This window comes from Ahaetulla prasina, chromosome 10, assembly GCF_028640845.1.
Source record: "Ahaetulla prasina isolate Xishuangbanna chromosome 10, ASM2864084v1, whole genome shotgun sequence".
NCBI classification, from domain to species: Eukaryota; Metazoa; Chordata; class Lepidosauria; order Squamata; family Colubridae; genus Ahaetulla; species Ahaetulla prasina.
In genome coordinates, this window is record NC_080548.1 from 15750315 (window position 1) to 15766143 (window position 15829).

The 15829-nt window shown below is 43.7% G+C and overlaps 1 protein-coding gene across 6 annotated transcripts in view; it reads left to right on the forward strand.

The window, feature by feature from the left end:
- Positions 1 to 15829, forward strand: part of SYTL1 (synaptotagmin like 1) — a 79056-nt gene that overhangs the window by 27962 nt on the left and 35265 nt on the right. For 3 of the 6 annotated variants that reach the window (XM_058196506.1, XM_058196507.1, XM_058196510.1), the window contains exons 2-7: positions 5146 to 5529; positions 7611 to 7759; positions 9926 to 10133; positions 11580 to 11631; positions 13155 to 13218; positions 14971 to 15059. In XM_058196506.1, coding sequence (XP_058052489.1) covers positions 5402 to 5529; positions 7611 to 7759; positions 9926 to 10133; positions 11580 to 11631; positions 13155 to 13218; positions 14971 to 15059 — 690 coding nt within the window. In that variant the 5' untranslated portion in view covers positions 5146 to 5401. The remainder of the gene's footprint in view (positions 1 to 5145; positions 5530 to 7610; positions 7760 to 9925; positions 10134 to 11579; positions 11632 to 13154; positions 13219 to 14970; positions 15060 to 15829) is intronic. The other 3 variants (XM_058196508.1, XM_058196511.1, XM_058196512.1) reach the window with 2 other exon arrangements.

Sequence of the window (15829 nt, forward strand, 5' to 3'; positions counted from 1 at the left end):
TGCAAAAGCTGCATTCTGCTTTTTTTTTTTTTTAAAAAAAGGGGGCTTTAATTTTGTATTTTTTGCATTTCTGTTAATCTTTTGATTCTAAGAGGTATCTTTACTTCTTCGCAGACATTGCTCGTCTCTTGAGTTTCGTCGTTCCGTGCCAAAGCCTTTTTAGCAAGTAGAGTAGGAAGTCCTGTTGGTCATCAGAGCAAACAGTTTTCAAAACTTTCATTCATTCTTTTGAAGCGTGCATGAAAGAACCTTTTAAGGGGCTGCCAAGTTATTCAAGCTTTATTTCTCTTCTCTTCTCGAGTAATCGCTCTTTTGAAAGGGGATTTGCCACAGACTTCAGCGCCATTCTCCCTTAACGACAGAAAAGTCTTTACAAATGCGAACAGAGAATTTAAAAAAATGAATAAAATACAATTGTGTAGCCAAACAGCCATTGATTGTAATGATTTTTTTAAAAAAAAATGTTATGGTGGAACTGGGCATTAGTACTTCACAATTGTTCCTGGCTTTTAAGGGTGAATGCAGATGGCGGGAGCTACATCGACAAGGAGCAAAACAGGAAACTTGAGAAAGAAGAGAAAGACCTTGACATGCTCAGGGAAGTGTTGAGATTGACTGAACCCACAATAAGAACCTTGTTACAGAAATACAATCTTATGGATTCCAAAACAAACAAAAGGTTTCCTCAAACCTTCTCTCTGTTGGCCATACTCTGTAGTTACAGTCAGGGGTGGGGCTGCTGGGGTTGCTCAAAGGGTTTGCAGGGGTTCGGGAGAACCTCTAGTTAAGATTCTGTGCAATTCGGAGAACCCCCAATTCCCCCAGTTCCCACTCCTGACTGGGCCCACCCACCCTGCCCCTCCCATGAGTCCTCACACGGCCCGTTTTGGATGCAGGTAAGTGCAGGGCGTGCACGGAGATTCATGGAGGGCAAAAAATGGGCCTGCCAGAAGTTCAAGAAGGCCAGAAATGGCCCCGTCTCTGGCCTCCAGAGTGCCTCCAGAGCCTGGGGAGGCTGTTTTTGCCCTCCCGGAGGCTCAAGAAAAGTCTCTAGAACCCAGGGAGGTCCAAAATATTCCCCCCTCAATCATGGTGCAGAAGACAGACTAGGCTACGCCCAGTGGTGGGATTCAAATAATTTAACAACCGGTTCTCTGCCCTAATGACCAGCTGGGTAGGTGTGGCTCGGTGGTCATGTGACTGTGTGGGCGTAGCCAGCTCAACATCACTTACCTCGATGGGTGCTTTGCCTTAGCTGTTACAATGTAATAAGGGTTAACCAGAGAGGCAGTTTCTGTAAGCAGGGCAATAAAGATTAGACTAGAAACAACACCAGAATGTTTCCTTCCTGCCTTCCTTACAGGATTAGCCCTGTAAAGTGGAAAAAACCAAAATAAGATTTCTTCCAACAACCGGTTCTCCCGAATAGGTGCGAACTGGCTGAATCCCACCACTGGCTACGCCCACCGTGGCCACACCCACCCAGCAACCGGGCAGAGAATCCCTTGCTAAAATTTTTGAAGCCTATCTGTTAGATCGAAGCAAGGAAGAGACAGTAGGAAATTTCAGCACTTTATTCGCTCAGCAAACCAAATACGAACGGCTCGACAGCCGCCAAGCCTTGCTCTTTATAGAGCTCCGGTATGCAAGCCAGCCACTGACAGCGCTTTAAATTTTCCCCGCTGCTGAATCAACTAATCAGCGGCGGGTATGGAAATCACTCATGTACGTCCATATGTAACACTATCCCTGGTTTATAGTATGTTGAATGTTTATAAAAGCAAAATAAATATGAAGGAAGAGATGGGCTTGCCTTACAGCTGCTGGAAGGATCGGCAACCCCAGCTCCATCCATCCATGGCTCTCTTGATCTTCTCCTTACTCTTGACCCATTCACTCTTCTTTCACACATTCCTTTTGTATAACTGGGTTCTCGTGGATTCCCTCTATATGATGACACACCGCTTTCTCCAAATATTTCTGTTCTTGTCCCAAATTTTGCAAGTTGGGCGTGTTCCAAGTCATAATGGGCAACTATGGCAACTTTATATGACCTGTGGACTTCAAGTCTCAGAATTCCTGAGCCGGCATGAATGGGGGTTGAAGACCACAGGTCCCAAAGCTGCCATAGTTTTGCCCACTCCATCCTAACTAGTAAGCAGTGCCATCTGTTGGAGCCCAGAAAGCATACAGGTTCTGCTCTATGGAACATCATATCCCTTGATACAGTGGTAGTAGCTTGCTACTCAACTGCTTTAAACTCATCGAATTTGGTACTCAATACATTTTGATGCGAAAATTTCCCTGGTACTCGATGCACAAGCCAGAACTTGTCAATGTCACTTGCCTTATGACTCACTACATTATTCCTTTTGGGAAAAATTTTTTTGGTACTCATTGTTTTTGGTACTCATTGTGCCTCCCTGAACCAATTAATATTGAGTACCAAGGTGCCACTGTATTTGCTTGGCAATGACCCCACTGGCGTTTCATAAATCCTTGAAGAACTGGTTGTTCCTTCAAGTGTGGAGTCTGGACAAGCCCATCAGTATAATGTTTCTTGTTATGATTATTGTTGATAGATTGTTAGATTGTTCTTGGGTGCTGTTATGATGTTACTTTACTGTTGTTATAATTACTTTCTTGCATTGCTTCTGTTGTTTTTTTAATTCTATGTTCAACAATCAGAGTTGCAATTGGGAGATAAATGGAGTAACAGACTTAACAGACTTGGAAGGGACCTTGGAAGTCTTCTAGTCCAACCCCTTCTATTCCAACCCCCTGCTCAAGCAGGAGACCCTTTATCATCATTTCAAAAAAAAAAAAGATTGTTCAATTTCTTCTTAAAAACCTCCTTGGAGCACCCACAATTTCTGGAAGCAAGACATTTCACTGATTAATTGTTCTAACCATCAGGAAATGTGTCCTTAGATGTTGGAACACTGCTTTCATGTCACCGCTAGTCCTTCTTTTCATTAAACTATGTAGACTTACCCAATTCCTCCAAACATTTCTCATATATTTCTCATCTTTCTCATCTGATCATCCTTGTTGTTCTTCTCTACACTCTTTCTAGTCTCTCAACATCTTTTTTTTTTAAATATCATGGCGACCGAAACTGGATGCAATATTCCAAGTGTGGCCTTACCAAGACATTATAAAGTGGTATTAACACTTCACGTGACCTTGATGCTACATGACCCTCTGTTAATGCAGCCTAGAACTGCATTGCTTCTGTTGTTTTTTTAATTCTATGTCCAACAATCAGAGTTGCAATTGGGAGATAAATGGAGTAACAGACTTAACAGACTTGGAAGGGACCTTGGAAGTCTTCTAGTCCAACCCCTTCTATTCCAACCCCCTGCTCAAGCAGGAGACCCTATATCATCATTTAAAAAAAAAAAATGATTGTTCAATTTCTTCTTAAAAACCTCCAGTATTGGAGCACCCACAATTTCTGGAAGCAAGACATTTCACTGATTAATTGTTCTAACCATCAGGAAATGTGTCCTTAGATGTTGGAACACTGCTTTCATGTCACCGCTAGTCCTTCTTTTCATTAAACTATGTAGACTTACACAATTCCTCCAAAACATTTCTCACATATTTCTCATCTTTCTCATCTAATCATCCTTGTTGTTCTTCTCTACACTCTTTCTAGTCTCTCAACATCTTTTTTTTAAAAAAAATGATTGTTCAATTTCTTCTATTGTTCTAACCATCAGGAAATGTGTCCTTAGATGTTGGAACACTGCTTTCATGTCACCGCTAGTCCTTCTTTTCATTAAACTATGTAGACTTACACAATTCCTCCAAAACATTTCTCACATATTTCTCATCTTTCTCATCTAATCATCCTTGTTGTTCTTCTCTACACTCTTTCTAGTCTCTCAACATCTTTTTTTTTAAATATCATGGCGACCGAAACTGGATGCAATATTCCAAGTGTGGTCTTACCAAGACATTATAAAGTGGTATTAACACTTCACGTGACCTTGATGCTACTTGACCCTCTGTTAATGCAGCCTAGAACTGCGTTTGCTTTTTTTTGGCAGATGCAGCACCCTGCTGGCTTATACTTAAGTGATTGCCCACTAGGACTCCAAGATCTTGTCGTGTCCCACTCCTCTGCTGACGGCCTGGTCAGGGAAATCCGAATCAGGCGTGCCTCTGCAGCTCTGCCAAAGTCCTAGCAAAGTCCTCAGGGCAGGCAGGAGACCAGAAAGTGACTTCAGCAAGATATGTTTAGACTTTGTCTGACTCAGAGAATGCCAGAAAGCAGGTCCTTTATATAGGCCATGGGGTGTGGCTCCATGACTCAGCACTTATCCAGGCCTGCCCCTCCCTTCCTTCTGTTGCCTCCGTCTATCAAGTCTTCTGACGCGAGGGTCACTCCAGTCTGCAGCTGTTGGCAATTGACCTCCCTCAGGCTCACATGCTGTGGAGGAGGGGGAGGGGCCTAGTTGCTCCGTTTGCCTGGGCATGGAGCCAGAGCTGGGGGCTGGAGATACTTCCTCCTCTTCAGCCTGTCTGGGCATGGAGCCAGGGCTGGGGCCGGGAGGCATACTAGGACATTCCTCCGTGTTCGGAAGCAGATAAAAAGGCCCCGGCTGTGGTGAGATCGGACGAGACACAACAGATCTTTCTCGCAGATGGACAGCTATAATATATTGATATTTTAATAGAGAATAAATAATAATGTAATCCTTTCAAACTAGTCACTCATGTTTGGATTCAATCCACAGTTATTCGGCACCAATTTATTTTAGCCCTCTCCTTTATTAATTTATTTTAGCTCTCTCCCTTCGTGCTTTATTAATTTATTTTAGCCCTCTCCTTTCGTGCTTTATTAATTTATTTTAGAGCTCTCCCTGTGTGCTTCCCAAGTATCACCTTCTTGGTGCATTCATTTATATTTTTCTTGACAAATTCAGTGCCCATGTTCATATAGCAATTTGGAGAGAAGCACACTGCTATACACAGCCATTGCTGCATCTTCCAATAAGCGTACCTTTTTTGACCCTCCCCTCCTCTTTCTCTCTCTTTTTTTAAAGAAAAGCTATCTACATGTGGATCAATTTGAGTGGGCCATGGGCCCTTTTCTTAGCTTTAAAAAAAATAATAATTCCTTTATCTTTCTCCCAGTAGGGTGCATCTCCTCTGAAGGCAACCTGAATGGAGAGTCCTCCCCCATGTCTCATCGGTTAGAGCCAGGTGCTTCCTTCTTCAGAATTGTTCCTGTACCTATGGCAACAAGGAGAACAATAGCATTTGTCTGCTGGCTGGACCTTCCAGTTCGACATTGAGGATGTACCGCCAGGAGGAAACTAATGTTTAGCAAACGCTGGTGGGATTAGAACTGCAGGGTGTTGACTTGAAACGTTCTTACCAAGTATTTCCCATGGATCAAGACGCTGGTATTGAGGCCCTGCTGGACCTCAGCTTTCTGACCGAGGAGGAGCAGAATGCAATTGTGGAAGTTTTGCAGAGGGACATGCAGCTCCAGATGTCCGAGGAAGGACGTATCAAGTGAGAACCTGTTCTATGGTGGTTGTCTCAATAGGTTTTTGGATGCTTTCTTAAAGTGACCCGATCGGAATGATCTCTCTTTCTAATGTAGGGTCTTCTCCCCAAGAGGTCTTCCATGGTTTCATTCATGGAAGCCAGAAATAAGCAATCTATGGTCATCAGGCCACATCTGGGACCCGGTACGCCTTTTGTATTGGCCGAGCCATACTGGAGTGCAAGATTTGAGTGGGACATTTTCCTACCCATGTGCTTAAAGGAGCAGCTCAGGAGAGTGTCCATTACATTATTCTTCCTTTCATTTTTGTCTTGTCATATCCCCACCCTAGATGTTATTGTTGTAACCCGGGCCCAAGTAGGTAGTAGTAGATGCAATCAGTTCAAAAACAAACAGTCTTTATTAGAACAGCTGAGAATTAACTCATTCTCAGTGTAGTCCAAACTAAATCAAAACAAATTCTTCATAACACAATTCTTCAGTCTTATCACCAACATTGGTCTAATTAGGCAAACTGCCAAAGGCTTTTCTTGGCAAAAGTTCAAAAGCAGAAGACCCCGACAAGAAATAAATGCAGCAAGATAAGGAGCAATTCTATCAACGTTGTTTTCCGGCAAAGAGCCCAAACGCCATTGCTGGTCTTTTAAGCCTTATGGGAGGGGCCAATCATCCCTTGGCCCTACTCCCGAGTCGTCCTCTTTGCTTTAGCTGAATGAATTTAGTGAATTTACAACCACAGACCTTATCAGGCTTGGAGAGCTGCCAGGCCGATATCTTCCAAAGGCAATGCTGTACAAGAAAATACGTGGCAAGGAGTCTCTGAGAGTCACAAACAAATCTTCACACTAATGAAATAAATAAATTGTCTCCTGCAAACTCCACTCCCCTTCCACTCCTCTTTATTCCCTATGGGAGGGGCCATTTCCCATCCACCTGTGCCTTTATTCCTGAGTCAGCCCTTGTTCCTTAACAAAGGGCCAGAATAGCTCAGGCTGTTAGAGCCTGTTATTAGAACACAGTAGCCTGCAATTACTGCAGGTTCAAGCCCGGCCCAAGGTTGACTCAGCCTTCCATCCTTTATAAGGTAGGTAAAATGAGGTCCCAGATTGTTGGGGGGGGCAATAAGTTGACTTTGTAAAAATATACAAATAAATGAGACTATTGCCTATATAGGCCATTTCCCATCCACCTGTGCCTTTATTCCTGAGTCAGCCCTTGTTCCTTAACAAAGGGCCAGAATAGCTCAGGCTGTTAGAGCCTGTTATTAGAACACAGTAGCCTGCAATTACTGCAGGTTCAAGCCCGGCCCAAGGTTGACTCAGCCTTCCATCCTTTATAAGGTAGGTAAAATGAGGTCCCAGATTGTTGGGGGGGGCAATAAGTTGACTTTGTAAAAATATACAAATAAATGAGACTATTGCCTTATACACTGTAAGCCGCCCTGAGTCTTCGGAGAAGGGCGGGATATAAATGTAAACAAAAAAAACAAAAACTTTTCCCTTCTCCTGGCAGCTCTGCACATGCGCACGTCGGGAACGGGCTCCAGCTGTTCTTCAGCCCCACTTATCTCCAACTCCGAAGGTAGCTGATAACTGTCGGATGGCCCTGGCCCCCCCTCTGCCTCCAACGCAGAGCACTCACCAGAGCCTTCCCCAGACTTCAGGACTGACCCATGTTCCTCCTCACTGTCCAAGTCTGCCGCCGGCTCCGCTGGCTGCTGGCGGGCCACAACACTTGGCATACGAGTTTCTGTCCAATTTTAGCCTTATAAAGTAGTTGTCTTGAGTTCAGTTGGACTTACTTCCAGCAAACCAATCACAAGGTTGCATTTAGCTACTATAGCTTCAGCTTTCCAGAAGCATTGGCATCTCCTTTCCCCCTTCTTGGCTCGAATTAATAATTTTAACTGTTTTGATTCACTTCCAACTACCCATGTTTGGTCAGCTGCCTTGAAAGCTTGCTGGACAAAACAATTGGATTCTAAATAGGTGATAATGAGGAGGAGGAGGAAGAGAAAGGGGAGATTCTGGCCCAGGGAAGCTTTCTAACTTGCCCGTTTCTCTTTCCCTCTCTTTGCCCCCTCAAGCAAACTGCGCAAGTCTATCTCTGACCCGAACTGGCTGAAGATCTTTTCCGGCGAATGGTTTCGTGATGTCCGTTCCAAACGGCACCAGCGCAATCTCTTTGGGGCAGACATTGTCCGAGCTTCCATCCGCCGGAAGAAGAAGCCCAAAGGTAAGATAAGAAAGTACTTGACTCTCCTCTTGTCCCAAAGGGGTTTTTTCCAAGAGGCAGCTGGACTTTCTGGTTTTTCCTTTGAAGTCCTTGTGCTTCTCACCAGGGGTGGGCTTCAGATCCTTTAGCAACAGGTTCACTGCCCTGTTGCTAGGTGGGCGTGGCCATGGTGGGCGTGGCCTAGTCGGCCACCTAGTTGGGCATTTTTCACCCTCTCCAGGCTCTGGAGGCTTTCCTTGAGCCTCTGGGAGGGCAAAAACTACTTCCCCTGGGGTCCAGAGGCTCTCCGGAGGCCAGAAACAGGCCCGTTTTCCAGACTTCCGGAACCTCTAATAGGCCTTTTTGCCCTCCCAGACCCTCTGTGCGGCCCTTGGAATGATGAACAGGCCATGTGGAGACTCCTGGAAGGAGTGGGGTGGGGTGGGGTGGACATGGCCAGCCAGGGGTGGCACTTGGGGGTTTGCCGAACCCTGGTGATCCTTGGCTAGAGGATCCCCCGAACCGTGCCAAACCCCCAGGAGCCCACCCCGGCTTCTCACCCAAGAGGCTACTTCAGCCAACCATGACCTGGATGACTAAGAATCTCCATAAACATTTGACTGTCCTCTTATTCCTTAGTTCCAAGATTAGGGAAAAGGAAACAAGAGGAGCCATCTTTTGGGAGCTCCCTAATTTATGAACTTATCTGCTCCTCAAATAATCATATAATCTTCAGGAGTCTCCAAACGTGGCAACTTTAAGACTTGTGCACCAACTTGCAGGATTCTTTAGCCAGCCATCTTGGCTGGGGAATTTTGGGAATTGAAGTCCGCAGGTCATAAAGTTGCCAAGTTTGGAGACACCTGTTCTGGACAAATGCCTGTCCCATCCTGTCTTGAAAACCTCCAGTAACGGAACATTCACATAGAATAGAATAGAATAGAATAGAATAGAATAGAATAGAATAGAATAGAATAGAATAGAATAGAATAGAATAGAATAGGGAATGGGGAATAAAATAGAATAGAATAGAATAGAATAGAATAGAATAGAATAGAATAGGGAATGGGGAATGGGGAATGGGGAATGGGGAATGGAGAATAGAATAGAATAGAATGGGGAATGGGGAATAGGGAATAGAATAAAGAATAGAATAGGAATAGGAATAGGAATAGGAATAGAATAGATTTTTTTATTGGTCAAGTAGGATTGGACACACAAGGAATTTGTCTTGTTGCAGATGCTCTCAGTGTACATAAAAGAAAAGATATGTTCATTTTAGGAGGCAGACTGTTCCATTGCTTAATAACTCACAATCATAAGATGTAGCTTTTCATGTGGTTTTTAAAGGAGAGGATTTTTTTCAGGTTGCACAGAACTTGAGCATCCGCATGGTGAGGATGGATGATTTTTTTTTATGTCTGATCTTCCTTTTCTAAGGTGATAAGGAGAGTTATCCTCAGTTTGCAGTTCTCATTCTTTTGGATCAATATAGCATCGTTTCGGAAAAGGAAAATGCCTTTGGTTAATGTTGACTTTGTGACAATGCATAAAGCTAGGCAGTAAGAGAATACAGAATACAAAATAACACCTAGATGGAAGTTGGAAGGGACTGTGGAGATCTTCTAGTCCAGGGGTCTGCAACCTTAAACACTCAAAGAGACATTTGGACCTGTTTCCCACAGAAGAGAAAACACCAGGAGCCACAAAACCCTTCCCATGCCTGACTATTTTTTGAGCGGCCCACAAAACTAGCATATGTGGTTGAATTAAACATTCTGTTTTCTTCTGAAACATTTCTTTTCTTGGATTTATCCATGGTTGCCCTACCGGGGGTTGAAAAGCTCAAAAAATCATGTGCTGGCAGGTGTCACATATTGGCGGTTCTGACACATATTTTGAGTGACAGGGAGCCACAGCAGAGGGGGTGAAAGAGCCACATGCGGCTCCAGAGCCACAGGTTGCTGGCCCCTGTTCTACTCCAACCCCTGATCAAGCAGGAGAGCCAATACCATACCGGACAAACGGCTATCCAATCGCTTCTTTAAAAAAACCACAGTTTTGGATCACCCACAACTTCTGAAGGCAAGCCATTCCGCTGGTTAATTGTTCTAACTGCCAGGAAATTTCTCCTTAGTTCTAGGTAGGATGTCTCTTTGATAAGTTACTACTTTCACTCTACCAAAGCAGGTGAACAGGAACTCAAGCAACAAAGCAGCCTGAAGAATATAGATGTGATCAATGAACCTGTGCCAGAGGATGAGAAGACAATGGAGGCCATGGATGTGCCAGAGGATCAGAAGACAATGGAGGCCATCGATGTGCCAAAGGATGAGAAACAGATGAAGGCCATGAATGTGCCAGAGGATGAGAAAACGATGGAGACTATGGATGTGTAAGCAGCTTTCATATACAGGTGGAAGGAAGTTGTGTTCTTTGCTACGAAAATGCAAGCTTCTCAAAAAGTGTTCCAAACAGTTAAAAGTTTCATTCTTACGGCAGTAAACATTTCCTAAATTATCAAAGAGGAAGAGCTATTTGAGAAAGCTGTAGGCATTTTTTAACGGTGATGATGTAGGTGGGTCTTGCAACAGAAGCTCAAGCAATGAACTAGAGACAGAAAATGTGACAGCAATGGCTCTTGGAACACGTTTGGTCAGCAAAAAGAAATGACAACCCAGACATTGTAATTAAGTTCCTTGGTTGAACACATGGTTTGGAGAATTTCAGAACAAGATATTCCTTCTGAGCCCATGCCCAACTCAAAGATTTGGTTACATTGCTAGAATCAGAGCTTAATCTAGACCTTTCATAAGTAAACATATTCCTTTCTTGGATTTAACCTGATAGAATTATTTCTCTTATTGTTAAACCTTTGAGTATCTTGCTGATCACCTACATATCACCTGGGCTCTGCTTTTTCCTATTTGCAATCCAAAGTTTTTTTGAGGAAATCCAGAAGAAGAACATTCCCAAGGCATAATAAGTCAACTTCTTAAAGATATCAGTTGAAGGGAAAGTCCCTGAATCTCTTATATTAAAGAGGAGATCCTGTGTCCTTCAGATCAGGGGTCTCCAACCTTGGCAACTTTAGGACTTGTGGACTTCAACTCCCAGAATTCCTTTTCTGGCTGAGGAATTCTGGGAGTTGAAGTCCACAAGTCTTAAAGTTGCCAAGGTTAGAGACCCCTGCTCCAGATGATACTTAACTACAGCTCTCAGGAGGACCCACTGGCATAGTCAGTAATAAGGAAAGCTGGGAAGTGTAGTTCAACATCCTCTGCTGAGCCATGTGCTCTCCACTCTAATTGGCTTCCACCCCCGTTTTAACTGCTTTTACTAATAACGCTTTTCAGTTGAAATGTATCCTTATCTGGGGCCGGAGAAGAGAAGTTGCTTTCTTTTCCTATGGAAAAACCCTTCAGGCATTTGACAAATAGTATTGACGTTGTCCCTCCACGGTCCTTTAATATTTTCCCAGAAAACAAATCTTTCCTTTTAGAACATGTCTAAATCTTTATCGTATTTAGTGCTGTTATTTGTAGAATGCCAAATCCCTTAAGGACTTTTGGTACTTTCTAAAGATGCTTCAGAAAGAATATATCATAAACAAATGTATACAAATAAAAGGTCCGCAGATTATAGCATAAAATTAATATGAACCAAACAAAGCCATAATCAAACCAAGATGCAATCAAGGTTTGATTCGAGGCCAAACGCCCTGATCAGGGCAGTTTCTGGAAGACAATCTGGGTGGGACTCAAGCAGACATCGCTTGTGGATGGAGTTGGAGAGCTTGCTATGAAATTATAATTTTAATCACATGTCCATTTCCTTATAGACTGCTCCCTGAGACAGTCATGTCTCCCTCATTCCAACTGACAAAGACCCCGGTAAGTGGTTTATTATGGCCAGGGAATCCTTCATCCAGAGTGGATGGTGGAATAGAATAGAATAGAATAGAATAGAATAGAATAGAATAGAATAGAATAGAATAGAATAGAATAGAATAGATTTTTTTATTGGCCCAGTGTGATTGGACACACAAGGAATTTCTCTTCAGTGTACCTGCTCTCAGTGTACATAAAAGAAAAGATACGTTCATCAAGAATCATAAGGTACAACAGTTAATGATAGTCATAAGGTACAAATAATCAATCAAATCATATTAGGAAACAATCAATATAAATTGTAAGAATACCAGCAACAAGGTTACAGCCATACAATCATAAATGGAAGGAGATAGGTGATCGGAACGATGAGAAGACTAATAGTAGTGCAGACTTAGTAAATAGTTTGACAGTGTTGAGGGAATTATTTGTTTAGCAGAGTGATGGCGTTTGGGAAAAAACTATTTTTGTGTCTAGTTGTTCTGGTGTGCAGTGCTCTATAGCGTCGTTTTGAGGGTAGGGGTTGAAGCAGTTTATGTCCAGGATATGAGGGGTCGGTAGATATTTTCACAGCCCTCTTTTTGACTCATGCAGTATACAAGTCCTCAATGGAAAGCAGATTGGTAGCAATTGTTTTTCTAATTCTAATTTTCTAATAAGTTCTAATTACCCTCTGAAGTCTGTGTCTCTCTTGTTGGGTTGCAGAACCAAACCAGACAGTTATAGAGGTACAGATGACAGACTGGTTGTGAACATTTGCGCCAATTGTAAATGGCAGTGAGACCAAGGAGGTAGAACAGTAGAGTTAAAGTGGTGGAGCAGAAGGCAAGTCAGGACAGCTGCCCAATATGAAGCCTCTGACAATCAGGCAGCTCAGCTGGGATCGCCAGAGGAGCCTTTTAAAAGCATTTTTTCTACAATCTCTTCAGCTGAAGAGGTTGTAAAACAAATGCTTTTAAAAGCCTCTGACATTCTCAGCTGAGACGCGCGATCATTAGAGGCTTTTTTTTTTTAACTTTTAAAAGCATTTTTTCGGCCAAAGAAAAAATGCTTTTAAAAGTAAAAAAAACAACAACCTCTGATGATTGCATGGCTCAGCTGGTTGGGGGGGGGGGAGGGATTTTTGCTACCGGTTCTCTGAACCACCCGCCGCCATCGCTACCAGATCAGGTGATCCGGTCCGAACCAAGAGCATTTCACCCCTGCATTGCCCTGCCCACCTTTTAAAAATCTCGATTCTTCGTTCTGAGTGCAAGGGTGGCCTTTGTGCAAATATCATTTGAAAAAAATCTAAGGAAAAAGTCTTTTATTGTTAGAAATCTGCAAATATCCCTGGAGACGTGGGGATTTCAGAGTGTTTGGTTGTTGTAAACCTCATTTGAAAAATGGCTCGGGCTGTATAGCTCTGGAGTTACAGTTGCTGGTGCAGTTTGGCTTATGCTGATAAGGATCTGAAGACACGTTTGTATTCAGATCATCTCTGTTCCGTAACCACAGCAGGTCACTTCTCTTTATTTCTCTCTTAGGAAGCCAACCTCATGCCCAAGGAAGTGGTCTGCTTCCCAGAGTCAGCTGTTGAAAACACTCTAGGTAAAAATTCATACGAAATGTGGATCTGTTTCGGGGGGCAGCCACAAAACAAATATGTAGGAAATGTATTCAAATGCATTTATGTGTGTGTGGTGCTTTCTTTGTGGTGTAAATACCCACGAAGGTGGCTCAGTGGCTAAGATGCTGAGCTTGTCGATCAGAAAGGTCGGCAGTTCGGCGGTTCGAATCCCCAGTACAGGCTGCGTGAGCAGGGGGTTGGACTAGATGACCTCCAAGGTCCCTTCCAACTCTGTTACTGTTAAACTAGTGGGAGGGTTGGAGCTGCAGGGATCAGAAAAAGGTAGCAGCGTTCACATCTCCATAGCCAATTTTTTTTTAAATTTGCATTTATATCCTGCCCTTCTCCAAAGACTCAGGGCGGCTTACACTATGTTAAGCAATAGTTTTCATCCATTTGTATATTATATAAAAAGTCAATTTATTGCCCCCAACAATCTGGGTCCTCATTTTACCTACCTTATAAAGGATGGAAGGCGGAGTCAACCTTGGGCCTGGTGGGGCTTGAACCTGCAGTAATTGCAAGCAGCTGTGTTAATAACAGACTGTCTTAGCAGTCTGAGCCACCAGAGGCCCGTAATTACTGTGGTACTATGGTACTAATCGTTAATTGGTTCTGGGAGGCACGACGAGTACCAAAAACGATGAATACCAAACAAATTTTTCCCATAAGGAATAATGTAGTGAGTCACAAGGCAGCCAACACTGACAAGTTCTAGCTTCAGCTGTGGTGGCACAGCGGTTAGAATGCAGAACTGCAGGCTAACTCACTGCTCACTCCAAGAGTTCGATTCCGAGTGGCTCAAGGTTCCATCTTTATGAAGTTGGTAAAATGAAGACTCAGACTGTTGGGGGCAACTTGCTGGCTCTGTAAACTGCTTAGAAAGGGCTGTAAAGCCCTGTGAAGCAATATATAATTCTTAAGCGCTATTGCTATTGTGTGTTGAGCACCAAACAAGACAAAATTTTGCATTAAAATGCATTGAATACCAAATTTGATGAGTTTCAAAGCGGTTGAGTACCAAGGTACCAGTGTAATCTGTGGTTTACAGTCAGGGTGCTTATTTTGAGGGACAGCATTTCCATTTGTACTCAGGGAAGCCATTTCTCAGTGCAAAGACCAGTGTTGGGGAGAAAAGAATATGGTGAAAGTCACAGAAAGCATCAATAATATGGTGGCCCTAGGACCTTCTCTCCCTGACCAGCTCTTTGGTTTCCAAAGCATGAAGCAAACCATTTACAAAAACCAATAGTCACCTTCTTCCTCTCCATCTCTATTGTGCACAAGCCCATTAGCAGCCACGCTTAAAGTTCTTAAAGATTTGACTCCAGAGGATGGTAGAGGACAGGAAGGCCTGGAGGAATGTTGTCCATGGGGTCGCGATGGGTCGGACACGACTTTACAACTAACAACAACAAAAGTTGCCAAGTTTGGAGATCCCTGCTTTATGAAAACAACCTTCTACAATTTGGGGGAAAGGTCCAAAGCCATATAATGATGAATAGACATGTCCACAGTCTCTGAGTGGGTGTCTGGGTGTTGGGTGCAAATGGCATGGAACTGGCTGGCTGGCATTCTGTACAAGAACATCCCATGTTGTCCCCATTTTGTTCTCCTTTGTGCTGTATTTTATGAGTAGATGGCAGCATTAAATCTTGACATAGTGTTGTTGAGTTTCCAAGTCCCGTGCCTCATTTTCTCCTTATCCATTACCCCCCTCCTGGCCATTGCAGAGAGAAGCAGCTCATTTAGCAGCCTGAATTCTGAGATAGAGGAACAAGAACAGCCTGGAGTGGACCCAGCTGTCAAGGACCCAGTGCAGGTACAAAGGCAGAGATGGCACTTTTTCTTTTAACGACCCTGTAACCCCTTGTGTCAGGGTGGACTTGGGTGGACTTGAATAACTTAACAACCGGTTCTCTGGCTGGTAGGCCTGTGTTTCAGCCAGCTTTTTTGGCCGCTTTCAGGCCATTTTTAGGCTGTTTTTGGGGCATTTTCAGGCCATTTCCCCCCCCCCCCCGAATGCCCCCAAAATGGCCCTGAAAACAAGCCCAGAAAATGGCCTAAAACAGCCTGAAAACAGGCTGAAAAATGAGCAGGGATGGATCCAGCCAGTGGTGGGATTTGCCCGTTCACCGAACTGTGCTGAATCTTAACTACTGATTCACCTGAATTGGTGCGAACCGGCAGCAGCCCACCTCTGGGATGATAGAATGGAGCTTGAGCATTTATATAAACACCCATACATGCATGCATGTATACCGGGGTGAAATCCAGCAGGTTCTGACAGGTTCTGGAGAACCGGTAGCAGAAATTTTGAGTAGTTCAGAGAACCAGCAAATACCATCTCTGGCTGGTCCCAGAGTGTGATGGGAATGGAGATTTTGTAATATCCTTCCCCCAGGAGTGGGGTGGGAATGGGGATTTTGCAGTATCCTTCCTTTGCCGTGCCCACCAAGCCACGCCCACCAAGCCACATCACACCCGCAGAACCGGTAGTAAAAAAATTTGGATTTCACCACTGACGTATACGTATATTAATCATAGTCTATATCAAGGCAGAGTCTGAACAATTAATGTCATACACGCCAT